At 39.6% G+C, this 21,651-nt stretch overlaps 1 protein-coding gene across 1 annotated transcript in view; it reads left to right on the top strand.

The window, feature by feature from the left end:
* Positions 1-21,651, top strand: part of ncanb (neurocan b) — a 470,747-nt gene that overhangs the window by 363,284 nt on the left and 85,812 nt on the right. The window contains 1 exon segment of the mRNA XM_061888041.1: positions 17,966-18,079. Coding sequence (XP_061744025.1) covers positions 17,966-18,079 — 114 coding nt within the window.

Here is a 21,651-nt window from a genome sequence, read left to right as displayed (position 1 = left end):
AAGAACCAAACTTCATGAATGTTTTTTGTGATCAACAAGTATGTGCTCCAATCACTCTATCACAAAAATATAAGAGTTGTAGAAATTATTGGAAACTCAAGACAGCCATGACATTATGTTCTTTACAAGTGGATGTAAACTTTCGACCACGACTGTATATGAGCATTGTACTTGTCTGCTTAACCTTTGAAAGAAGGTTAAGCAGACAAGGACACATCTTATAATAAAGCCTGGAGCGCTACTAATTATCCATCGGTCAGCAAAAAACATGCATTTTTTCCAGTAAATAGTTGATAATGTGAAAAAAAGTATCATAATGTCCCATTCCCTTTTGCGGGGGTCAGCAACCCCCGGCTCTCGAGCTGCGTGCGGCTCTTTAGTGCCACACTAGTGACTCCCTGGAGCATTTTTTTTTTAAATATTTGAAAATGGAAAAAGATGGGAGAAACTTTTTTTTATTTAATTTTTTTATTTTATTTTTTTTTTAGGACAATTTTGACACAAACCTTCCCAATTGTTAGAAAGCCCACTGTTTAACATGTGTGTGTGTATGCTTCACTGATTAGAGTATTTGGTAAAAATTGTTTTGTCCTACTAATTCCGGCAGTTGTTGAACTCACCATAGTGTGGACTGTGACGCAGCAGTTTGATTACATGTAAAATTGCCCACTCCTCCTTTGTCTCATTTTGTCCACCAAATGTTTTATGCTGTGTGTGTATGCACAAAGGTGCACTTTGCTGATGATATTGACTTCTTGGAGTGCTAATCAAGCATATTGTGTCAGTGCATGACTGAAAGCTAACCATTGCTAACATGCTATTTAAGCTAGCTGTACGTACATATTGCAACAATATGCCTCATTTGTAGGTATATTTGAGATCATTTATTTACCTTTACTTGTATCTTCTTTGTATATAATTTATACTTGCGTGTCTCATGACACATTCTTTGGATGTGATGAGGCTGCATTTTTCATAGTTGTTTGGGTGCCATGTTGTTCCAGACCACAGCAAATGTTACCTAGCTTGCCAAATATTGTAATAAAATTTTTTAAAGAAGACAACCTTCCTTTAACTAGTACACACACACATCTATACCTTTAGTCATTAAAAGCCAGTCATTTCCAGGAGTTATCTCAACTTCTGAGTAGCCTCTGATTTACTAATGGTTTCTAATGTTGCAAAAATGTGTAGAATAAATATTACATTTCAACATTTCTGTCAACGAAAATTTGCTTCAGCCTGTGATTTATAATTATTTTGATAGTAGGCTATTATAGCTAATATAGACACTTAAGTTATGTGTTGTCTTCATTACAACACTTGTATAAGACTTTTAAAATTATTTTGTTAGTAGGCTATTAGAGCTAATGCAGACATTTACGTAATTAGTTGCCTTCATTCTAAGATTTATACATGGCTTTTCATTTTTTGCACCTCCAGACAGATTTGCAACATGGGTCTTTCAACGTCTTGGGTTGCCGACCCCTGCCCTAATGTTACTTTACAACTTTGTTGTATGTAATTGCAAGTAGAGGATAGCGTGTACAACGGTGGCCCTGGGAGCCTCACACTGTTCGAGGCAGGCATGGATGAACACAGTTCAATGACTTTAAAGTCACAGACACATAAAACAGCATTTCTGTCAGAATCATGCATTAAAGTTTTGAGCTTATTCACTATTTCTATATCAATTACCTGCCTGTTGCTTTTATTTTTGGTTCTACTTTGTGGGATTCCTTGTTTTGCTGCACCTTCACTTTCTTTTTTGTTTCCTGCCAGCACACCGGTTTTCCAATAGGCAGTCTAACTTATTTAGTTCCACCTGTTGCTCCTTGTTAGATTATTGTGCTTTGTACCTTGACAAGTGTGTGTCTTCTGTGCACTTCCATGCTGCACTACATTTATTTAGCCTTGCCTAGTTTTTTGTTTCCCTGATAGGACTTTTACCTACACGTTGCCTTCCTTGCTCTGCATCATGGGGTACAGAACAACAATGTCGTACTAGTTTCCCCAGTCGGGTTTACGAAAAGCACTTTTTAAAGGGGTCATTGGTTGATTGATTGAAATGTATTTTGAACATTAGACTTAGATTAAGACCGGGACAAACTTTATCGTTTGTCTAAGTCTAAGGTTAGGCAAACCTTAGACTTAGATTTGGACAAATAATTTTTCTGTCCAAATTCTTCAGAAAAACCTAAAATCTGTTAGGCCTTGGTACAAATTTGGTACTGTTTTTTTCCATACACAGTAAACAATTTAAAAATACATTAAAAAAAAGAAGATTTTTACGATTAAAAAACAAACTGGCAGCTCTGGTGCTTGAATTTTACCGCTAAAAACAGTGATATTGTTTTTCCATTCCATTTCATTTATTGCATTTTTTTTACATGGTTGTAAAAAAACAATGCTTTTCCTGTAAAATTCTGGTGACTGAGCTGCCAGTTTTTAAAGTAAAATTAAAATATTTGTTTTGCATCTTATGTAAAAAAAAAAATATATTATTAATGTATTATCAGAATCAGACATACTTTATTAATCCCTGAGGGGAAATAAAAATTTTCAGCACAATCCCATTCAAGATCGGACAAACATTACAAGGAGACAGAACAGGATCGCTGACGGGGCTGCCAACTTTCGGGGCCCCTTACAAAAAAGGTGAGATACAGGTAAACAAGTGGGAGGGAATGTGAGAAAAAAATAAAAGATTAAAATACAATAAAATAAAAAAAATGGTCTCAGCCTGGACCAAGGGGAAAAAACAACTCATAGCCATAGCACACATCCCTCTTACATGTGTGTAAGAGGGAAACATCATACATCAAAGAACACAAAGGACATGAAAACATTAAAGTAGCAGAGCCGATGCAACCAGCCACTTCTACATACAGCTATGAATAAAAATAGAATAAAATAAATATAAAAAATAATAAAATATTATACACATAATACGTTGATTGGCAACACTAAATTGGCCCTAGTGTGTGAATGTGAGTGTGGATGTTGTCTGTCTATCTGTGTTGGCCCTGTGATGAGTTGGCGACTTGTCCAGGGTGTGTACTCTGCCTTCCGCCCGATTAAAGCTGAGATAGGCAATAGCGCCCCCCCGCGACTCCAAAGGGAACAAGCGGTAGAAAATGGATGGATGGATATACACATATTTGGGTTGTACATGAATAGCGCTTTTCTACCTCAAAGGTTCTCTAAGCGCTTTGATGACACTGATGGTGGGAGCTGCCATGCAAGGCCTTAACCATGACCCATCAGGAGCAAGGGTGAAGTGCCTTGCTCAAGGACACAACAGACATGACTAGGTTGGTAGAAGCTAGGGATTGAACCAGGAACCCTCAAGTTGCTGGCATGGCCACTCTTCCAACCGCGCCAAACCGCCCCATTAACCCTTTACCCAGGGGTCTGCAACCCACGGCTCTGGAGCCTCCACTCCGGCTCCCTTTGGCTTTCTAAAAATGTCAATAAGTAATGGCTATTCAATTTTAATTTTATTTATTTTTTTTTTAGTTTGTCTATTTTAATGCAGTCATTTTTATTTTAGAGAGTTTGTGATCTTCCAATATTTTGTCTATCAAAATGTGCATAACACCCCCGATGCGTCGTATTTTGCTGCCAAGCAATTGCATTTCTTTTAGTGGTCAACCCCCAGAAATTTAGCAATGGAAAAATCAAAAAGAGAAATATTTCTGATGAAAATAGAACATTTAATGCTTCATGAACATTTTATTTTGGATTTACTGTTGATGTGTGTGGTTCACCTGTTTGCTTAATATGTGGGGAAAAAACAGCAAACAACAACAAAAAAATGCTATGTGGAAATACATTTCCAGGGCAAACACACAGCATTCGCGGAAAAATACTACCGAGCTGGAGATGACCGAAAAAGAGCATTTTTGGAACTGCTGCAGAAAGCTAATTAGGGCAAAAATACTTTCTCAGTCGTAACTAAAAGTAGTGTTATTATCATTTTAGGGATCAAATAGAATTTGCAGTTCTAGGTGGGTTTACTTTGGTTAGAAATGGGCTCAAATGGCTCGTTGTCTGCTAAAGTTTGCCGGCCCCTGCCATAACCCATATTATATACCGTATTTTTCGGACTATAAATCGCAGTTTTTTTTCATAATTCAGGCATGGGTGCGACTTATACTCAGGAGCGACTTGTGTGAGATTATTAACACATTACCAAAAAATATCAAATAATATTATTTAGCTCATTCAGGTAATAGACTAAACCAGGGGTCGGCAACCCAAAATGTTGAAAGAGCCATATTTTGACAAAAAATAATCCGTCTGGAGCCGCAAAAAATTAAAAGCGATATTACATTCAGATAGTGTGTCATGAGATATAAATTGAATTAAGAGGACTTAAAGGAAACTAAATGAGCTCAAATATAGCTACAAATGCCCTGCGATGAGGTGGCGACTTGTCCAGGGTGTACCCCGCCTTCCGCCCGATTGTAGCTGAGATAGGCGCCAGCGCCCCCCGCGACCCCGAACGGGAATAAGCGGCAGAAAATGGATGGATGGATATAGCTACAAATGAGACATAATGATGAAATATGTACGTATAGCTAGCCTAAATAGCATGTTAGCGTCGATTAGCTTGCAGTCATGCAGGGACCAAATATGTCTGATTAGCACTCCACACAAGTCAATAACGTCAACAAAACTCACCTTTGTGCATTCACACACAATGTTAAAAGTTTGGTGGACAAAATGAGACAGAAAAAGAAGTGGCATAAAACACGTCGGAGAAAGTTGTACATGTAAACAAACCACGGTGAGTTCAAGGACCAGCAAAATTAGTAGGACAAAACGGCCCTCGCCAAATAATTGAATCGTGAAGCATGTTTAATAAACAGTGTGCTTCATAACAATTGGGGAGGTTTGTGTCATGTTTGTCCTCCTACAGAAACCATATTAAAACAAAAAATATGTTTTTTCCCCTCATCTTTTTCCATTTTTCAAACATTTTTGAAAAAGCTCCAGACAGCCACTAGAGCGGCGCGAAAGAGCCGTGGGTTGCCGACCCCCGGACTAGACGTATAAGATGTCATTGGATTTATCGATTAAGAGTGACAGGTTGTTTAGTAAATTTATAGCATATTCTATATGTTATAGTTGTTTGAATGACTCATAATATGTTACGTTAAAGGCCTACTGAAACCCACTACTACCCACATCACAGTCTGATAGTTTATATATCAATGATGGAATATTAACATTGCAACACATGCAAATACGGCCTTTTTAGTTTACTAAATTGCAATTTTAAATTTCCCGAGAGTTTCTTCTTGAAAACGTCGCGTAATGATGACGTGTACGCTTGACGTCACGGGCTGTTAGGAAATATGAGCGCTGCACACACACACAGCTAAAAGTCGTCTGTTTTAACCTCATAAATACACAGTATTTTGGAGATCTGTGTTGCTGAATCCTTTGCAATTTGTTCAATTAATATTGGAGAAGTCAAAGTAGAAAAATGGAGTTGGGAAGCTTTAGCCTTTAGCCACGCAAACACACAGAGATTCCTTGTTTAAAATTCCCGGGGGTGAAACTTTACTATGGATCACAGCGAACATGGATCCCGACCGAATGTCAACCTGCAGGTTTCGGTGAAAAAATTGTGGTAAAAAGTTGCTTCTTACTGGAGATCAGCTGAGCTTGTGCCGCCCATAAATCTGCCGTCGACTTCCCTGAGACACTGCGCGTCAAGAAACCCGTGGACACACACCTCCGAATATCAGGTACTGTTAAACTCACTAAAACACTAGCAACACAATAGAAAGATAAGGGATTTCCCAGAATTATCCTAGTAAATGTGTCTAAAAACTTTTTTTTTTTTTTTTTTTTTTTCTAGTCCGTCGCTATCATTATCCTCAAACACGAATCTTTCATCCTCGCTCAAATTATTGGGGAAATTGTCGTTTTCTCGGTCCGAATAGCTGTTTTTGTTGGAGGCTCCCATTAAAAACAATGTGAATCTGTGAGGAGCCATCAACATGTGACGTCTTCGACTGCGACTTCCGGTAGAGGCAGTGCTTTTCTGTTAGCAAGCAAAACTTGCGAACTTTATCGTGGATGTTCTCTACTAAATCCTTTCAGCAAAAATATGGCAATATCGCGAAATGATCAAGTATGACACATAGAGTGGACCTGCTATCCCCGTTTATATAAGAAAATCTCATTTCAGTAGGCCTTTAACATACCAGGCACCTTCTCAGTTGGTTATTTATGCGTCATATAACGTACACTTATTCAGTCTGTTGTTCACTATTCTTTATTTATTTTAAATTGCCTTTCAAATGTCTATTCTTGGTGTTGGATTTTATCAAATACATTTCCCCCAAAAATGCGACTTATACCCCAGTGCAACGTATATATGTTTTTTTTAACTTCTTTACTATGCATTTTTGGCCGGTTTGACGTATACTCCGACGCGACTTATACTCCGAAAAATACGGTATATATGTATAATTGTATATTCATATATTACTCATTGTTAAAAGTGTCCCCCTGAGGGCCACCATAACTGCATGTGGCCCTTTGTTGTGGCCTCTAAAAAAAAACAAGAATCCAAATGCAGATCCGTAACAAATCTCTATTTAATAATGAAAAAATTCACTGGATAAAATAAATCAGTTTAACGAAAGATCAGCTCCAGGAAAACCGGGTCAAAAGTCTGTCCTCCACCTGAGGAAATACAAAAACAGGAGTTCCAAAAAGTTCAGGGCAAAAGTCAGAGTTAGTGTGCTCAGGGCGAGAATCTACCGCAGGCAACAGACGAACTGGCACCGGCTGAGTGGCGATCCAGGGTTTAAGTCTGGTAGTTGATTAGCAACAGGTGGGCTCGGATGACTGGCAGCACACCTGGGACTAATGACAGGGTTGCAGACACAAGAGGGGAGTAGGAAAAAAATCCGGAGAACTGCCCTCATGACAGCCCTCAATAAAAACGAGTTTGACACCCCTGCTTTAGAGTAATGCAGACCATCTTCAAGCCCGTTTTTCACTGTCTATTAAAAATAAGTCTTTTTGTAGGGCTTTATTTACATGCAAAAGAAACATTCTCGGGGCAGCATGGAGGTACAGGGGTTAGTGCATGTGCCTCACAATACGAAGGTCCTGAGTAGTCCTGGGTTCAATCCCGGGCTCGGGCACACCATTGCTTATTTGTAATGATAAAAAAAATATATTGTAATACGGGATCTTTAAACTGGCCGCACGGTGCAACAGGGGCATGTGCCTCACAATACGGAGGTCAGAAGTTGTCCTGGGTTCAATCCCGGGCTCTAGATCTTTCTGTGTGGAGTTTGCATGTTCTCCCCGTGACTGCGTCGGTTCCCTCTGGGTACTCCGGTTTCCTCCCACTTCCAAAGACATGCACCTTGGAATAGGTTGATTGGCAACACTAAATTGTCCCTAGTGTGTGAATGTGAGTGTGAATGTTGTCTGTCTATCTGTGTTGGCCCTGCGATGAGGTGGCGACTTGTCCAGGGTGTACGCCGCCTTCCACCTGAATGCAGCTGAGATAGGCTCCAGCATTCCCCGCAACCCCAAAGGAAATAAAAGCAGTAAAAAATGGATGGATGACCACTTTTGTCCAGATTTTAACATCAAGGCTGGATTTTGGCCAACTGTTGTTTGAGGACCTTTGAGAGGGATTTGCAGTGCAGGCTTAGGTGTTTCCCACCTAGGCCTTCAGTGATGTCCAACTTTCTCCGACTTTTGATGAATACCTCTCAAAATACCATAATTGATGTCACCACATGACTGCGGCTGGAGAAATGCTATACAAAAATCCACTTACGCACTACTGAAGTAACCTCTGAATCACCTCTACAGTGTAAAAAACAGGCTATATTTCGGCACATTTAAACATTAATGATCTCGCATTAGCACTTAAAACATATCTTAGGTGGTACTGTCCAAACTTAAATAAGTGTGAAGAACATAGTCAACGTGGAATAATTCATTGATAAAATATTTTAACTTTTTCTTTGTGAAAAGAGTGAGAACCGATTATTCCTTAGCTGGCCGGGTATGGCTGTGGTGCCGCTTCCTGCTTTTCGCAAATTACAACTTGTGATTGGATTTTCACTTGGGAGTGACTAGTGAAAGTTAAATCTCAGTCACGTTTAACATATGTCTACCTAGATGGCAACAACTCGTGATCTGATTGGCTATCGCAACTGTCTATCAACTGTCAGAATTCATACAGCCCTGGCAACAAGCTAGCTGAATTCTGATTGGATAAAAGCTCTAACGTAAAATCAAGCAACACTGGAGCCTAATAAGCCATGAGGAGAATATGATGAATACTTTAGGAAAAGTATATTAACATTAAGTTTTATTCATCTATGATCATGATTTTATGTTATGCCAGCAGAGAAGGCCCTTGCTTATTTGTAATGGTAAAAATAAATTATCGTAATACGGGATCTTTAAACTCCAATTTTACTGGGCATAAATTGTTATAAGCATTTCATTGTGTTCAATATAACTCAAATTCGTCCCTAATGTAGTCAATAATACTCCCCTGCCACAACTGCATAAATATATCCTTGTGTCCTTGTCGGCGGAATTCTACCCTGTCTAAAAGTCCTCATTCTCCTCATTATATTCTGTCTTTATCGCCTTTTTTGTCATTTTGACTTATTTCTTTCATGCCCCTTCATCCTAATGAAGCTCTTTTTTTCCCCTGCAGACATTCACTGTTTTCACAAGCACTTACTTACGTCTGGGATAGAAATAGACTCCCTTAGAAGTCTCTTTCAAACATTAAAGAGCTCTTGGAAAAAAAAAAGACATGTAAAAAGACTATTAAAGGAAGTTCTTTTAGCAATCGACTTTAGAGAGAATTTTATTTCGCATTTTAAATGTTCAGATTTTGTCTTCCCCGAGGCCTTGCAATCATAAAGTCAGACTCCACATGCAGTTTCGGTGCAATCTGGAGGCTCTGAGGACAAGCTGACATGTCAGCCTGTCATGTCATGAGCTGTCAAACGTTAAAGTGCTCTCTGTCGACTGTCACTTGCCTGTCATCGCTTCTTTCTTCATGTTAAGTTCAATTGAGTTTAATTTCATGTAATTTCCAATTGCATTTTGAGTGTGTTTCCCAGGGTGCACCTTGGAAATAAGCCACGTGGCATCATTCACGGTTAATGGTGGCATGGCTCAGTGGGTAGAGTGGCCAGTTTTAACCAACTTGTTACAGGTTCAATCCTGGCCTGGAGAGCTCATGCTGAGGTTTCCCTGGGCAATAGATGACATCTGTCTATTTATTACCTGACCGTTTCTCTGTTAGCTACAGCTCTTTGTTTATAATGTATATTTTTATGCTGGTAATATTGTACTTGGGATTTGTTATATATTGTATATATTATGTAATAATAAATTATAATACATCAGTATATATTATATACTGTATATATAATATGTATATATTACATAGGTTTTATATTTTATATTGCTGCTATGGTCAATTTTTAGTCTACTTTAGACCTTTTGTTTTCACCCTCTTTTCGTACCCTCGTCCTTTTCATCCTTACCCTTTCCATCCTTTGTAACTGAGCTACTGTGTGGAACAATTTCCCTTGTGGATCATTAAAGTTTGTCAAAGTCTAAATCTAAAACGCAGAACCTCTAACTTCTCCTAATGAGTCGAGGTTAGTGTTGTCTCGATACCAATATTTTGGTACGGGTACCAAAATTATTTTGATACTTTTCGATACTTTTCTAAATAAAGGGGACCACCAAAAAATTGCAAATAAAGGCTTTATTTTAACAAAAAAATCATGGTTTACATTAAACATATCTTTGTAATTGCAAGATTGTCCTTAAATAAAATAGTGGACATACAAGACAACTTGTCTTTTATTAGTAAGTAAGCAAAAAAAGGCTCCTAATTTAGTCTGCTGACATATGCAGTAACATATTGTGTCATTTATCATTCTATTATTTTGTCAAAATTATTAAGGACAAGTGGTAGAAAATTAATGATTAAACTACTCTTTTATTTACTAGTAATATCTGCTTACTTTCTCATTTTAAATGTTCTATCTACACTTCTGTTAAAGTGCAATAATCACTTATTCTTTTTTGTTTGATACTTTACATTAGTTTTGGATGATACCACAAATTTGGGTATCAATCCGATACCAAGTCGTTATAGGATCATCCATTGGTCATATTCAAAGTCCCCATATATTTTCCTGTGTTTATAAACATAATATACATTTTTTTTTAAACGAAAGATGTTGTGACGCCAAAAAATATCCACGTAATCATAGTAGTATTGACTAGAAACGATCCTGTATTTGGTATCATTACAGTGGTTGTTAGGTGTAGTTCCATCCATGGCGTTTGTTTACATTTTGACGCCGGTGAGCTACAGTGTGGAGTGAAGCATGTTTAGCTTTTCTTCGTCCTGCAGGGATGATACTTGTAAGAAACTTACTTTATTTGTCGCAATGGAGACTAGGATTAGTGATTTAGAAGTAGCTAAAACACTGCTGACTGTGGCTGGACGTTAGCCGTAAGCTCGCGAGCCATGTCGTAAAGCGTTTCAGTGTTATAGCCTTACCCTTATTGTTATTTTTTAAGCCAAAATGCATCCGTTCTGCCTTTTCTGTCGAACTACTGTGTCTGCTTGTAAGTACTCCGTGATTGTGCGCTGCCGAACATGCTCCTCTGCTGTTAAACCAGCTATGACACGACGTGACGATGTGAATACCGAGTACAATTCATTGGTATCGTGGTACTATACTAATACCGGTATACCGTACAACAGGGGTCACCAACGCGGTGCCCACGGGCACCAGGTAGCCCGTAAGGACCAGATGAGTCTCCCGCTGGTCTGTTCTAAAAATAGCCATGAATTGATTAACGTGGACTTAAACAAGTTGAAAAACTTATTCGGATGTTACCATTTAGTGGTCAGTTTTACGGAAAATGTACTGAACTGTGCAATCTACTAATAAAAGTATCAATCAATCAATCAATCAAAGCTCAAATAGAAGCACTTACCAGTGAGCTGCCTCTATTTTTTAAATTTTATTTATTTACTAGCAAGCTGGTCCCGCTTTGCTCGACATTTTTGATTCTAAGAGAGAAACAACTCAAATAGAATTTGAAAATCCAAGAAAATATTTTAAAGACTTGGTCTTCACTTGTTTAAATAAATTCATTCATTTTTTCACTTTGCTTATAACTTTCAGAAAGACAATTTTAGAGAAAAAAATACAACTTTAAAAATTATTTTAGGATTTTTAAACAAATATACCTTTTTACCTTTTAAATTCCTTCCTCTTCTTTTCTGACAATTTAAATGTTAAATGTTAAATGTTTATGTAAATTTACTTTTTTATTGTAAAGAATAATAAATACATTTAGATTTAATTCTTCATTTTACTTCTGTTTTTTGGACGAAGAATATTTGTGAAATATTTCCTCAAACGTATTATGATTAAAATAAAAAAATATAGATTTCGGCAAATCTAGAAAATCTCTAGAATCAAATTTAAATCTTATTTCAAAGTATTTTGAATTTCTTTTAACATTTTTGTTTTCTGGAAAATCTAGAAGAAATAATGATTTGTCTTTGTTAGAAATATAGCTTGGTCCAATTTGTTATATATGATAACAAAGTGCAGATTGGATTTTAACCTATTTAAAACATGTCATCAAAATTATAAAATGAATCTTAATCAGGAAAAATTACTAATGGTAATCCATAAATTCTTTTTTTAAGTTTTTCAAAAAGATTCGAATTACCTAGTTTTTCTCTTCTTTTTTCGGTTGGATTTTGAATTTTAAAGAGTCGAAATTGAAGATAAACTGTTTGAAAATTTTATTTTTAATTTTTTTCCTGTTTTCTCCTCTTTTAAACCGTTCAATTAAGTGTTGTTTTTTTTATCATTTATTCTCTACAAAAAACCTTCCGTAAAAGGAAAAAAAAAATGTACGACGGAATGACAGACAGAAATACCCATTGTTTATATACATAAAGATGTATTTATTTAAGGTAAATTGAGGAGATTGGCTATTTCTGGCAATTTATTTAAGTGTGTATCAAGCTGGTAGCCCTTTGCATTAATCAGTACCCAAGAAGTAGCTTTTGGTTTCAAAAAGGTTGGTGACCCTTGCCGTTGGTCGAGGTAAGCGCCTTGTGTTGTGTGTGTGAATGGGATGTAAAATGTAAATTCCTTTGGATATCATTCCAGGTATAGTAAAGTGCAATATGAATTCAAACCATTTACTATTTAAAATGAGCTATAGGAACCACAAGAGCAAACATCATTTAAAGAATGAACCACTTCCGACACTTAGGAGGAAATTGGAGTAATTTTTTTTTACGGCAATGTTTTTTTTCCCTGGTATGTCTCTTTCCAAGAAGGAAAGCAATACAAAATGTTTCATTGCCTTTCCTCTTAAAATGACAAACAACCAGGGTGTTCTTTTGAACTCCATTTTCCAAGATACACAGCTGTTTATTAAAGAAAAAAAAAAACAAGTAACAAGACATTCCACTTTCAGTAACAGCCTTGCGCACAGACCGTGAAACTGTTGGCTAAACTCACAAGGAGTGTTATCCGTGAAATTGCCGATTCAAGTTGAGGTCTCACTTATGAAAATAGGACTGTTGTACGTTTCTTTACCGTCTGCTTTTACAAGTCCGGTCAGACTCGGCAGATAATTCTACGAGCACAACAAGAAATAGAGTTGCAAGTTAAACACTTAAGGCAGGGGTGTCAAACTCAAATACAGAGTGGGCCAAAATTTAAAACTGAACAAAGCCGCGGGCCAAGGTTGAACAAATTAACCTTTTAATAGGGACCCAAACACGTTTTGCATTAAATATTGAACAAGCAAGGCTTATATAACTTTAGTGACATGCAAAATCCAGTTTCAAATGATAATAATAATAACTAAAAGAATATCAATGGCATATCAAATAAAATGTAAATAAAAATGTTATGCCTTTTTTTCTATTTGCAATCTTCTGAGGTAAATATTGAATTTTTTCCACAGGCTAATAATAAATTTGAAAATAAAATAACAATAATGAATGAACCAAACATTCAAGCCTTGAAGTAGCAAGAGAAAATGCAGGAATAAAACGTTAATTATTGGACAGTTTGCTGGAAGTTTCCCGAAAGAGTTAGTGCTGCAAGGGGTTCTGGGTATTTGTTCTGTTGTGTTACGGTGCGGATGTTCACCCGAAATGTGTTTGTCATTCTTGTTTGGTGTGGGTTCACAGTATGGCGCATATTTGTAACAGTGCTAATGTTGTTTATACAGCCACCCTCAGTGTGACCTGTATGGCTGTTGACCAAGTTTGCATGGCATTCACTTGTGTGTGTGTGTGTGTGTGTGTGTGTGTGTGTGTGTGTGTGTGTGTGTGTGTGTGTGTGTGTGTGTGTGTGTGTGTGTGTGTGTGTGTGTGTGTGTGTAAAAGCCACAAATATTATGTGACACGCTGTTAATATGGAGGAAAAGCGGACGTGACGACAGGTTGTAGAGAACGCTAAAGGCAGTGCCTTAAATGCACGCCCCCAATATAGTTGTCCAGGTGGAAATCGGTAGAAATTCGGGAGAATGGTTGCCCCGGGAGATTTTCGGGAGGGGCACTGAACTTCGGGAGTCTACCGGGAAAATTAGGAGGGTTGGCAAGAATGAGTATTAGCGGTCAATGCGGTGTTACAGCAGCACCGACGCTGTATAACACCGGCGGGCCAGCTCTAAGGCTAGCTCTAATGCTAATTTGATATTGCCTCATGGGCCAAATTAAATTACCCGGCGGGCCAGATTTGGCCCGCGGGCCAGAATTTGACACCCATGACTTAAGGATATATGTCTTAGTTTATTAGCTGATGTTTTCAATTCCACGTATTTTGCAACGAAGGAGCTATTTCAAAAGGTCTTTGCTTTGGTGTTTGTTCCTGTGCTTGGTGAGTTACAGTAATTATTTTAACTACAGGATGATTAGTCCTCCTTCCTAACTGAATGCCCCGATCCTCTGTAACTATCATTATTCCTCTTATAAATCAATCAATTAATCAGTGTTTACTTATATAGCCCTAAATCACGAGTGTCTCAAAGGGCTGCACAAGCCACAACGACATCCTCGGCTCAGATCCCACATCAGGGCAAGAAAAAACTCAACCAAATGGGATGACAATGAGAAACCTTGGAGGGGACAGGTCAGGACTCTGTGCAGGCCAGTCAAGTTCATCCACACCAGACTCTGTCATCCATGTCTTGTTTTGTGCACTGGTGCACAGTCATGTTGGAAGAGGAAGGGGCCCGCTCAAAACTGTTCCCACAAGTTTGGGAGCATGGAATTGTCGAAAATGTTTTGCTATCCTGGAGCATTCAAAGTTCCTTTCGCTGGAACTAGGGGGCCAAGCCTAACTCCTGAAAAACAACCCCACACTATAATTCCTCCGCCACCAAATTTTGCACTCGGCACAATGCAGTCCGAAATGTACCGTTCTCCTGGCAATCTCCAAACCCAGACTCATCCATCAGATTTCCAAATGGAAAAGTGTGATTCCTCACTCCAGAGAACGTCTCCGATGCTCTCGAGTCCAGTAGCGACCTGCTTTACACCACGCTTTGCATTGGACTTGGTTATGTATGGCTTAGATGCAGGTGCTCGGCCATAGAAACCCATTCCATGAAGCTCTCTGCGTACTTGATTTCAAACACCTGTGGCCGAGCCAAGTGATTAAGACACCTGATTTGGATCATTTGGATGGGTGGTCAAATACTTTTGGCAATATAGTGTATCTTGGCATTGCATATGATACAAAGTTGTGACTATTAAAATAATATCCTACAAAAACGGTCACATTTTAATGTGTCCACAACAGGTGTTCATTAGTAAATGTCTTGCCCATACCCATTTGTAGAAGGCTAAACATGCACATGTACAACAACACAGATAGTCCTGTGGGTATGTTATCCCCCTCCCACTATCCCCTCTTTCCAACCATGAAATCATTTTTGAATTGCGAGTCCTGCAAAACCAGCGGCTCTCGAGTTACATGCAGCTCTTTAGTGCCGCCCTAGTGGCTCCCTGGAGCATTTTTAAAAAAGGATTGAAAATGGAAAAAGATAGGAGGAAATGTGTTTTAGTTTGTTTGTTTTAGTATGGTTTTTGTTTGAGGACAAACAAGACACAAACCTTCCAAATTGTTGGAAAGCCCACTGTATAATACGTTTGTGTGTCTGCTTCACTGATGAGAGTCTTTGGTGAACATTGTTTTGTCCTGCTAATTTTGGCGGTTCATAAACTCACCATAGTGTGGACTGTGACGCAACAGTTTGTTTACATGTTAACTCTTCCACTCTTTCTTTGACTCATTTTGTCCACCAAATATTTTATACTGTGCATACAAGCACAAATGTGCGTTTTGTTCATGTCATTGACTTGTTGGAGTGCTAATCAGGTTATTTAAACTATCTGTATGTACATATGGCATCATTACGCCTCATTTATAGTTATATTTGAGCTCATTTAAAGGCCTACTGAAACCCACTACTACCGACCACGCAGTCTGATAGTTTATATATCAATGATGAAATATTAACATTGCAACCCATGCCAATACGACCTTTTTAGTTTACTAAATTGCAATTTTAAATTTCCCGGGACTTTTTTCTTAAAAACGTCGCGTAATGATGACGTGTACGCGTGACGTCACGGGCTGTTATGAATATGAGCTCTGTGTACACACACAGCTAAAAGTCGTCAGCAAACGGGGAAGCGATTGGAGCGAGGTGGAGCTGAAAAGCAATCCGAAGCAAGAAGACGCAGCTTTATTGAAACAATAAAGAAAAGTCTAAACCTGCTCGCAGTAATGTCCCTATTTGGTGGTCCATGGAACACACACGACATGAATCTGTCACATAATGTTAAAGTACCAATGATTGTCACACACCCACTAGGTGTGGCGAAATTATTTGTTTGCATTTGACCCATCACCCTTGATCACCCTCTGGGTGATGAGGGGAGCAGTGAGCAGCAGCGGTGGCCATGCACGGGAATCATTTTTGGTGATTTAACCCCCCAATTCTAACCCTTGATGCTGAGTGCCAAGCAGGGAGGTAATGGGTCCCATTTTTATAGTCTTTGGTATGACTCGGTCGGGGTTTGAACTCACAACCTACAGATCTCAGGGCGGACACTCTAACCAAGGAAACGACGGACGTGACTAGGTTAGTAGAAGGTGGGGATCGAACCAGGAACCCTCAGGTTGCTGGCACGGCCACTCTCCCAACCTGCGCCACGCCGTCCCCAATGAACATTGTCGCTTTACTACAAACTAAGATGGACTGATGCAAAGTGGAAAAGTGTTCTGTGGTCTGACGAGTCCACATTTCAAATTGTTTTTGTGTTATCTGGACCAAAGGGGAAGTGAACGATTCGGACTGTTATCGACGCAAAGTTCAAAAGCCAGCATGTGTAACAGTATGGGGGTGCATTAGTGCCCAAGGCATGGGTAACTTACACATCTGTGAAGGCACCATTAATGCTAAAAAGTATATATAGGTTTTGGAAAAACATATGCTGCCATCTAAGCGCCGTCTTTTTCCATGGACGCCCCTGCTTATTTCAGCAAGACAATGCCAAGCCACATTCAGCACAAGTTACAACAGCGTGGCTTCGTAAAAAAAAAGAGTGCGGGTACTTTCCTGGCCCGCCTGTAGTCCATACCCGTCTCCCATCAAAAATGTGTGGCGCATTATGAAGTGTAAAATACGACAGCGGAGACCGCGCACTGTTGAACGACTGAAGCTTCACTTTCAAAGCTTCAGAAATTAGTTTCTTCAGTTCCCAAACGTTTATTGAGTGTTGTTAAAAGAAAAGGTGATGTAACACAATGGTGAACATGCCATTTCCCAACTACGTTGGCACGTGTTGCAGCCATGAAATTCTAAGTTAATTATTATTTGCAAAAAAAAATAAAGTTTATGAGTTTGAACATCAAATATCTTGTCTTTGTAGTGCATTCAATTGAATATGGGTTGAAAAGGATTTGCAAATCATTGTATTCCGTTTATATTTACATCTAACATAATTTCCCAACTCAAATGGAAATGTAGTTTGTATTTCTTCACAAGCAGCTATGAGTCAGTCGCCAAAAAGCAGTAAGAAAATTCCCTCCTCCACGTACTTCCTCCCGCATCAAATGGCACCTTTGATATCAGCCGGCTCGACGCCGTGCGCCAGAGATGATGCCGTCACGCCATTTTGCCCAACAAACTCAAAACAATGTCAGCCCGCAAACGGCGCCTTAATCCCGGCCCGCGCCGTGCCAACACCCCGCCGCATCGCCTGGGCAGAATCACCTCGCCGTCATTATGCCAGACTCCGTTTGCGTATTTCCAAGCAAGCACTCCATCCTCCTCCACCCTCACTCTCCTATGACCTCTTGCCAAAGCCGTGGGGGATTGGCTCTGTTGATATGCAGCTGGAGGGTTATTTTTATTTATTTATTTATTTTTTTTGGGGGGGGGGGGGGGGGGGGGGGTGTTAGCAGCTGCTGTTTTAATGATTTTGCCTGCAGGGCCAGATCAGCCAGAGAAATACAGTTACCATTTTTAAAGCAAAACTCTCACCTCCTGCTTCTTCCGAGTGTGTGTGCATACTTGGCAGTGAATGTTGATTCCAGAAGGCTCATGAATGTCCTCCCCACCCTTCCCCGTTTCTCCTTATTACAGTCTATTTTGCCTTATCCCTGCAAGATCCTCAGAAGTACAATCGTGTGCTTCGCTGCATTCCTGATGACATGCAATCAATTGGTTTTAATTAGAACTTTTTTTTTTTTTTTTTCAGTAAACCCTCTAATCTCTCCCTCACTTTTTTTGGTGTGTTGTGTTAGTATGCGTGTTCTTGCCTAACCTTGCCTTGCACTCTTTCTGTCCCGCTCTCTTTGTCCTCCAGACGTCGATGACTGCCACTCCGACCCGTGCCAGAACGGAGGAACTTGCATCGATGAGATCAACTCCTTTGTGTGTCTGTGTCTGCCCAGCTACAGCGGTGCCACCTGCGAGAAAGGTAACAATACAGAAGCAATTATTATCTTTAACCCTTGGGCAACCTTCATATTGTTGTTACTCAGCCAGCGTTTGCGAGTCTGATGGACCCGTTGCATTTTGTGGCTTTTTAACACTTGTGTAGTGTTCGGGGCTGTGGGACCAATTTTCATTTTTTATGAAAAGAAAAATGATCAAATGTATTAATTTTTCAAACTGAGACTCAGTGACTTTGGCTCATTTTCTGTGAATATACATGCATCAGAATACATATTTAATGACCACACAACATAAACCCCCCTTACACATTTCTATTACATATAAGATGTCCGGGTCCACTGGATCCGGGGCTAATAGAAGTGGAGAAATTGATGTTCTGTGTCACACACACACACACACACACAAACACAAGGCCTAGACAGAAGGACAGAGTGTATGTACACAGAACATCAGAGGGTCAAAAGTGCGAAAAAATGAGAGCAGACAATGTTGCAACCTTGTGTGGGAACCGCATGTGCAGAAACACGGACAAAGAATCCCTGTGGGATGCATAAACTGGCAAATACATTTTCCGCGGAATGTTCATATTGTTGTTACTTAGCCAGCGTTTGTGGCTCTGATGGACCCCTTGCATTTTGTGGCTTTTAATGCCTCACAATCAAACACTTTTATGTTAAAATACTGAAAAAGTGTTTATTGGGTTATTATGTATTAAGGTAAACTCGGACGCTGCAATTTTTCGGCATCTCTCCGTGACAGAACACTATCGTCGTCCGTAGTTAAGAGTATAATTTAAAAGAAACTCTTAACTACTACTAAAAGACTGAAATTGTTTATTTCAAAAGAAACTCTTAGCTACTACTATGCAAAGCAAAAGCCATTTATCAACAACAACCAGAAACGCTGCCGGAGCTCAATTAAGATGGACTGATGCAAAGTGGAAAAGTGTTCTGTGGTCTGACGAGTCCACATTTTAAATTGTTTTTGGAAACTGTGGATGTTGTGTTTTCCGGACCGAAGAGGAAAAGAACCATCCGGATTTTTATGGGCGCAAAGTTCAAAAGCCAGTATCCGTGATGGTATGTGGGTGGTCCTAGTGCCCAAGACATGGGTAACTTACACATGGGATGGCGTGGCGCAGTGGAAGAGTGGCCGTGCGCAACCCGAGGGTCCCTGGTTCAAATCCCACCTAGTACCAACCTCGTCACGTCCGTTGTGTCCTGAGCAAGACACTTCACCCTTGCTCCTGATGGGTGCTTGTTGGCGCCTTGCATGGCAGCTCCCTCCATCAGTGTGTGAATGTGTGTGTGAATGGGTAAATGTGGAAGTAGTGTCAAAGCGCTTTGAGTACCTTGAAGGTAGAAAAGCGCTATACAAGTACAACCATTTATCTGTGAAGGCACCATTAATGCTGAAAGGTACATACAGGTTTTGGAGCAACATACGTTGCCATCCAAGCAACAGGTTTTTCATCGACGCCCCTGCTTATTTCAGCAAGACAATCCCAAGGCACATTCAGCAGGTGTAACGTCAGTGTGGCTTCAGAGTAAAAGAGTGTGGGTACTAGACTGGCTTGCCTGTAGTCCAGACCTGTCTCCTATTGAAAATGTGTGACGCATTATGAAACCTAAAATACCACAATGGAGACCCCGGACTGTTGAACATCTTAAGCTGTACATCAAGCAAGAATGGGAAAGAATTCCACCTGTAAAGCTTCAATAATTGGTTTAATTACTGAGTGTTATTTAAAGGAAAGGCCATATAATCTTCGTTCCCTCAGACGGTACTGCATCAAAAACCGACATCAGTGTGTAAAGGATATCACCACATGGGCTCAGGAACACTTCAGAAAACCACTGTCAGTAACTGCAATTGGTCGCTACATCTGTAAGTGCAAGGTAAAACTTTGCTATGAAAAAGCGAAAGCCATTTATCAACAACACCCTGAAACGCCGCCGGCTTCGCTGGGCTCAACCTCATCTAAGATGGACTGATTTGGAAAATTGGAAAAGTGTTCTGTGGTCTGACGAGTCCACATTTAAAATTGTTTTTGGAAACTGTGGACGTTGTTTCCTCTGGAACAAAGTTTAAAAGCCAGCATCTGTGATGGTATGGAGGTGTATTAGTCCCCAAGACATGGGTAACTTACACATCTGTGAAGGCACCATCAATGCTGAGGTACATGCATGTTTTGGAGCAACATATGTTGCCATCCAAGTAACGTTATCATGGACGCCCCTGCTTATTTTAGCAAGAAAATGCCAAGCCACGTGTTACAACAGCGTGGCTTCATAGTAAAAGAGTGGGGGTACTAGACCGGCCTGCCTGTAGTCCAGTCCTGTCTCCCATTGAAAATGTGTGGCACATTATGAAGCCTCAAATACCACAACTGTTGAACAACTTAAGCTGTACATCAAGCAAGAATGGGAAATAATTCCACCTGAAAAGCTTCTGACTGAGTGTTGTTGAAAGGAAAGGCCATGTAACACAGTGGTAAAAATGTCCCCAACTGTTACTGCCATTAAATTCTAAGATACTAATTATTTGCAATAAAAAATATGTTTCTCAGTTAGAACATTAAATTTCTTGTCTTTGCAGTCCATTCAATTGAATATAAGTTGAAAGGGATTTGCAAATCATTGCATTCTGTTTTTATTTACCATTTACACAATGTGCCAACTTCACTGGTTTTGGGTTTTGTTTACAGATCCTTCCCATAACTTGTGTGCACTTTCAAATTATAGACTTTAGCACCCTCCTCTTATGTGGGTGACATTTACACAGAACAGTAATCCGGGGGGGGGGGGGGGTGAAAGAAGGGTAAAAGCCAGCTTTTACAGGCTCTGCGAAAAAGACAAGACATATATGTGCAACTGGGAAATGGATAGAGGTAATGCTAATTGTACGGTAAATGTTTATCACATTTGCTGTATTTCAACATTATTTATTCAAATTATTCCCATGAAAAGAAACGTTTGCCATGAATTACTAGCATAAAGACACCATACCAATGAAGTTCATGTATGAATTATGCCTGAAAATAATGCACTGTGATTATTATATATAAGGGGTGTAACGGGTGTACGTGCATTGTATTGAACCGTTCCCGAATGGGGGTTTTGGTTCGGTACGAAGGGTGTACAGAACGAGTTTCTAAGTTAAAGTCTTAACAAGCTGCTGTGCTTCTTCTGCCTCTGTCTCAGCACCCAGCATTGTCCCACCCACACAACCATCTGATTGTTTACATATAGAGCGGTAACAGCCAATCAGCAGTGCGTATTCAGAGCGCATGTAGTACATGCTTCAGTGTCGAGCAGATAGGTGTTTAGCAGGTGAGCATAAGGCAGCGTACTCTCCCCAAATGATAATAAACACCTCCCAGTCAACTACTACTAACATCACTATGAGCCCGTTGACCTTCTCGAAACTTAAACTCACTCGCAGTTCTGGCTTGAGGTGAAGGCTAATTAGCTTTTAGCATAATGTTAGCTCATTTTGCAGTGTGTATGTGTGTGGGTGTGCGTGTGCGTATGTGTGTGTTTTACGGACAGAAAAGCTTTGTATGGCAGGGTCCCTGCTGTCACATGTTGATAA

This window comes from Nerophis ophidion, linkage group LG26 (assembly GCF_033978795.1).
Source record: "Nerophis ophidion isolate RoL-2023_Sa linkage group LG26, RoL_Noph_v1.0, whole genome shotgun sequence".
Classification (NCBI taxonomy): domain Eukaryota; kingdom Metazoa; phylum Chordata; class Actinopteri; order Syngnathiformes; family Syngnathidae; genus Nerophis; species Nerophis ophidion.
Note: the sequence above shows the minus strand (reverse complement) of the source record. Positions and strands in the feature narration are given on the sequence as shown.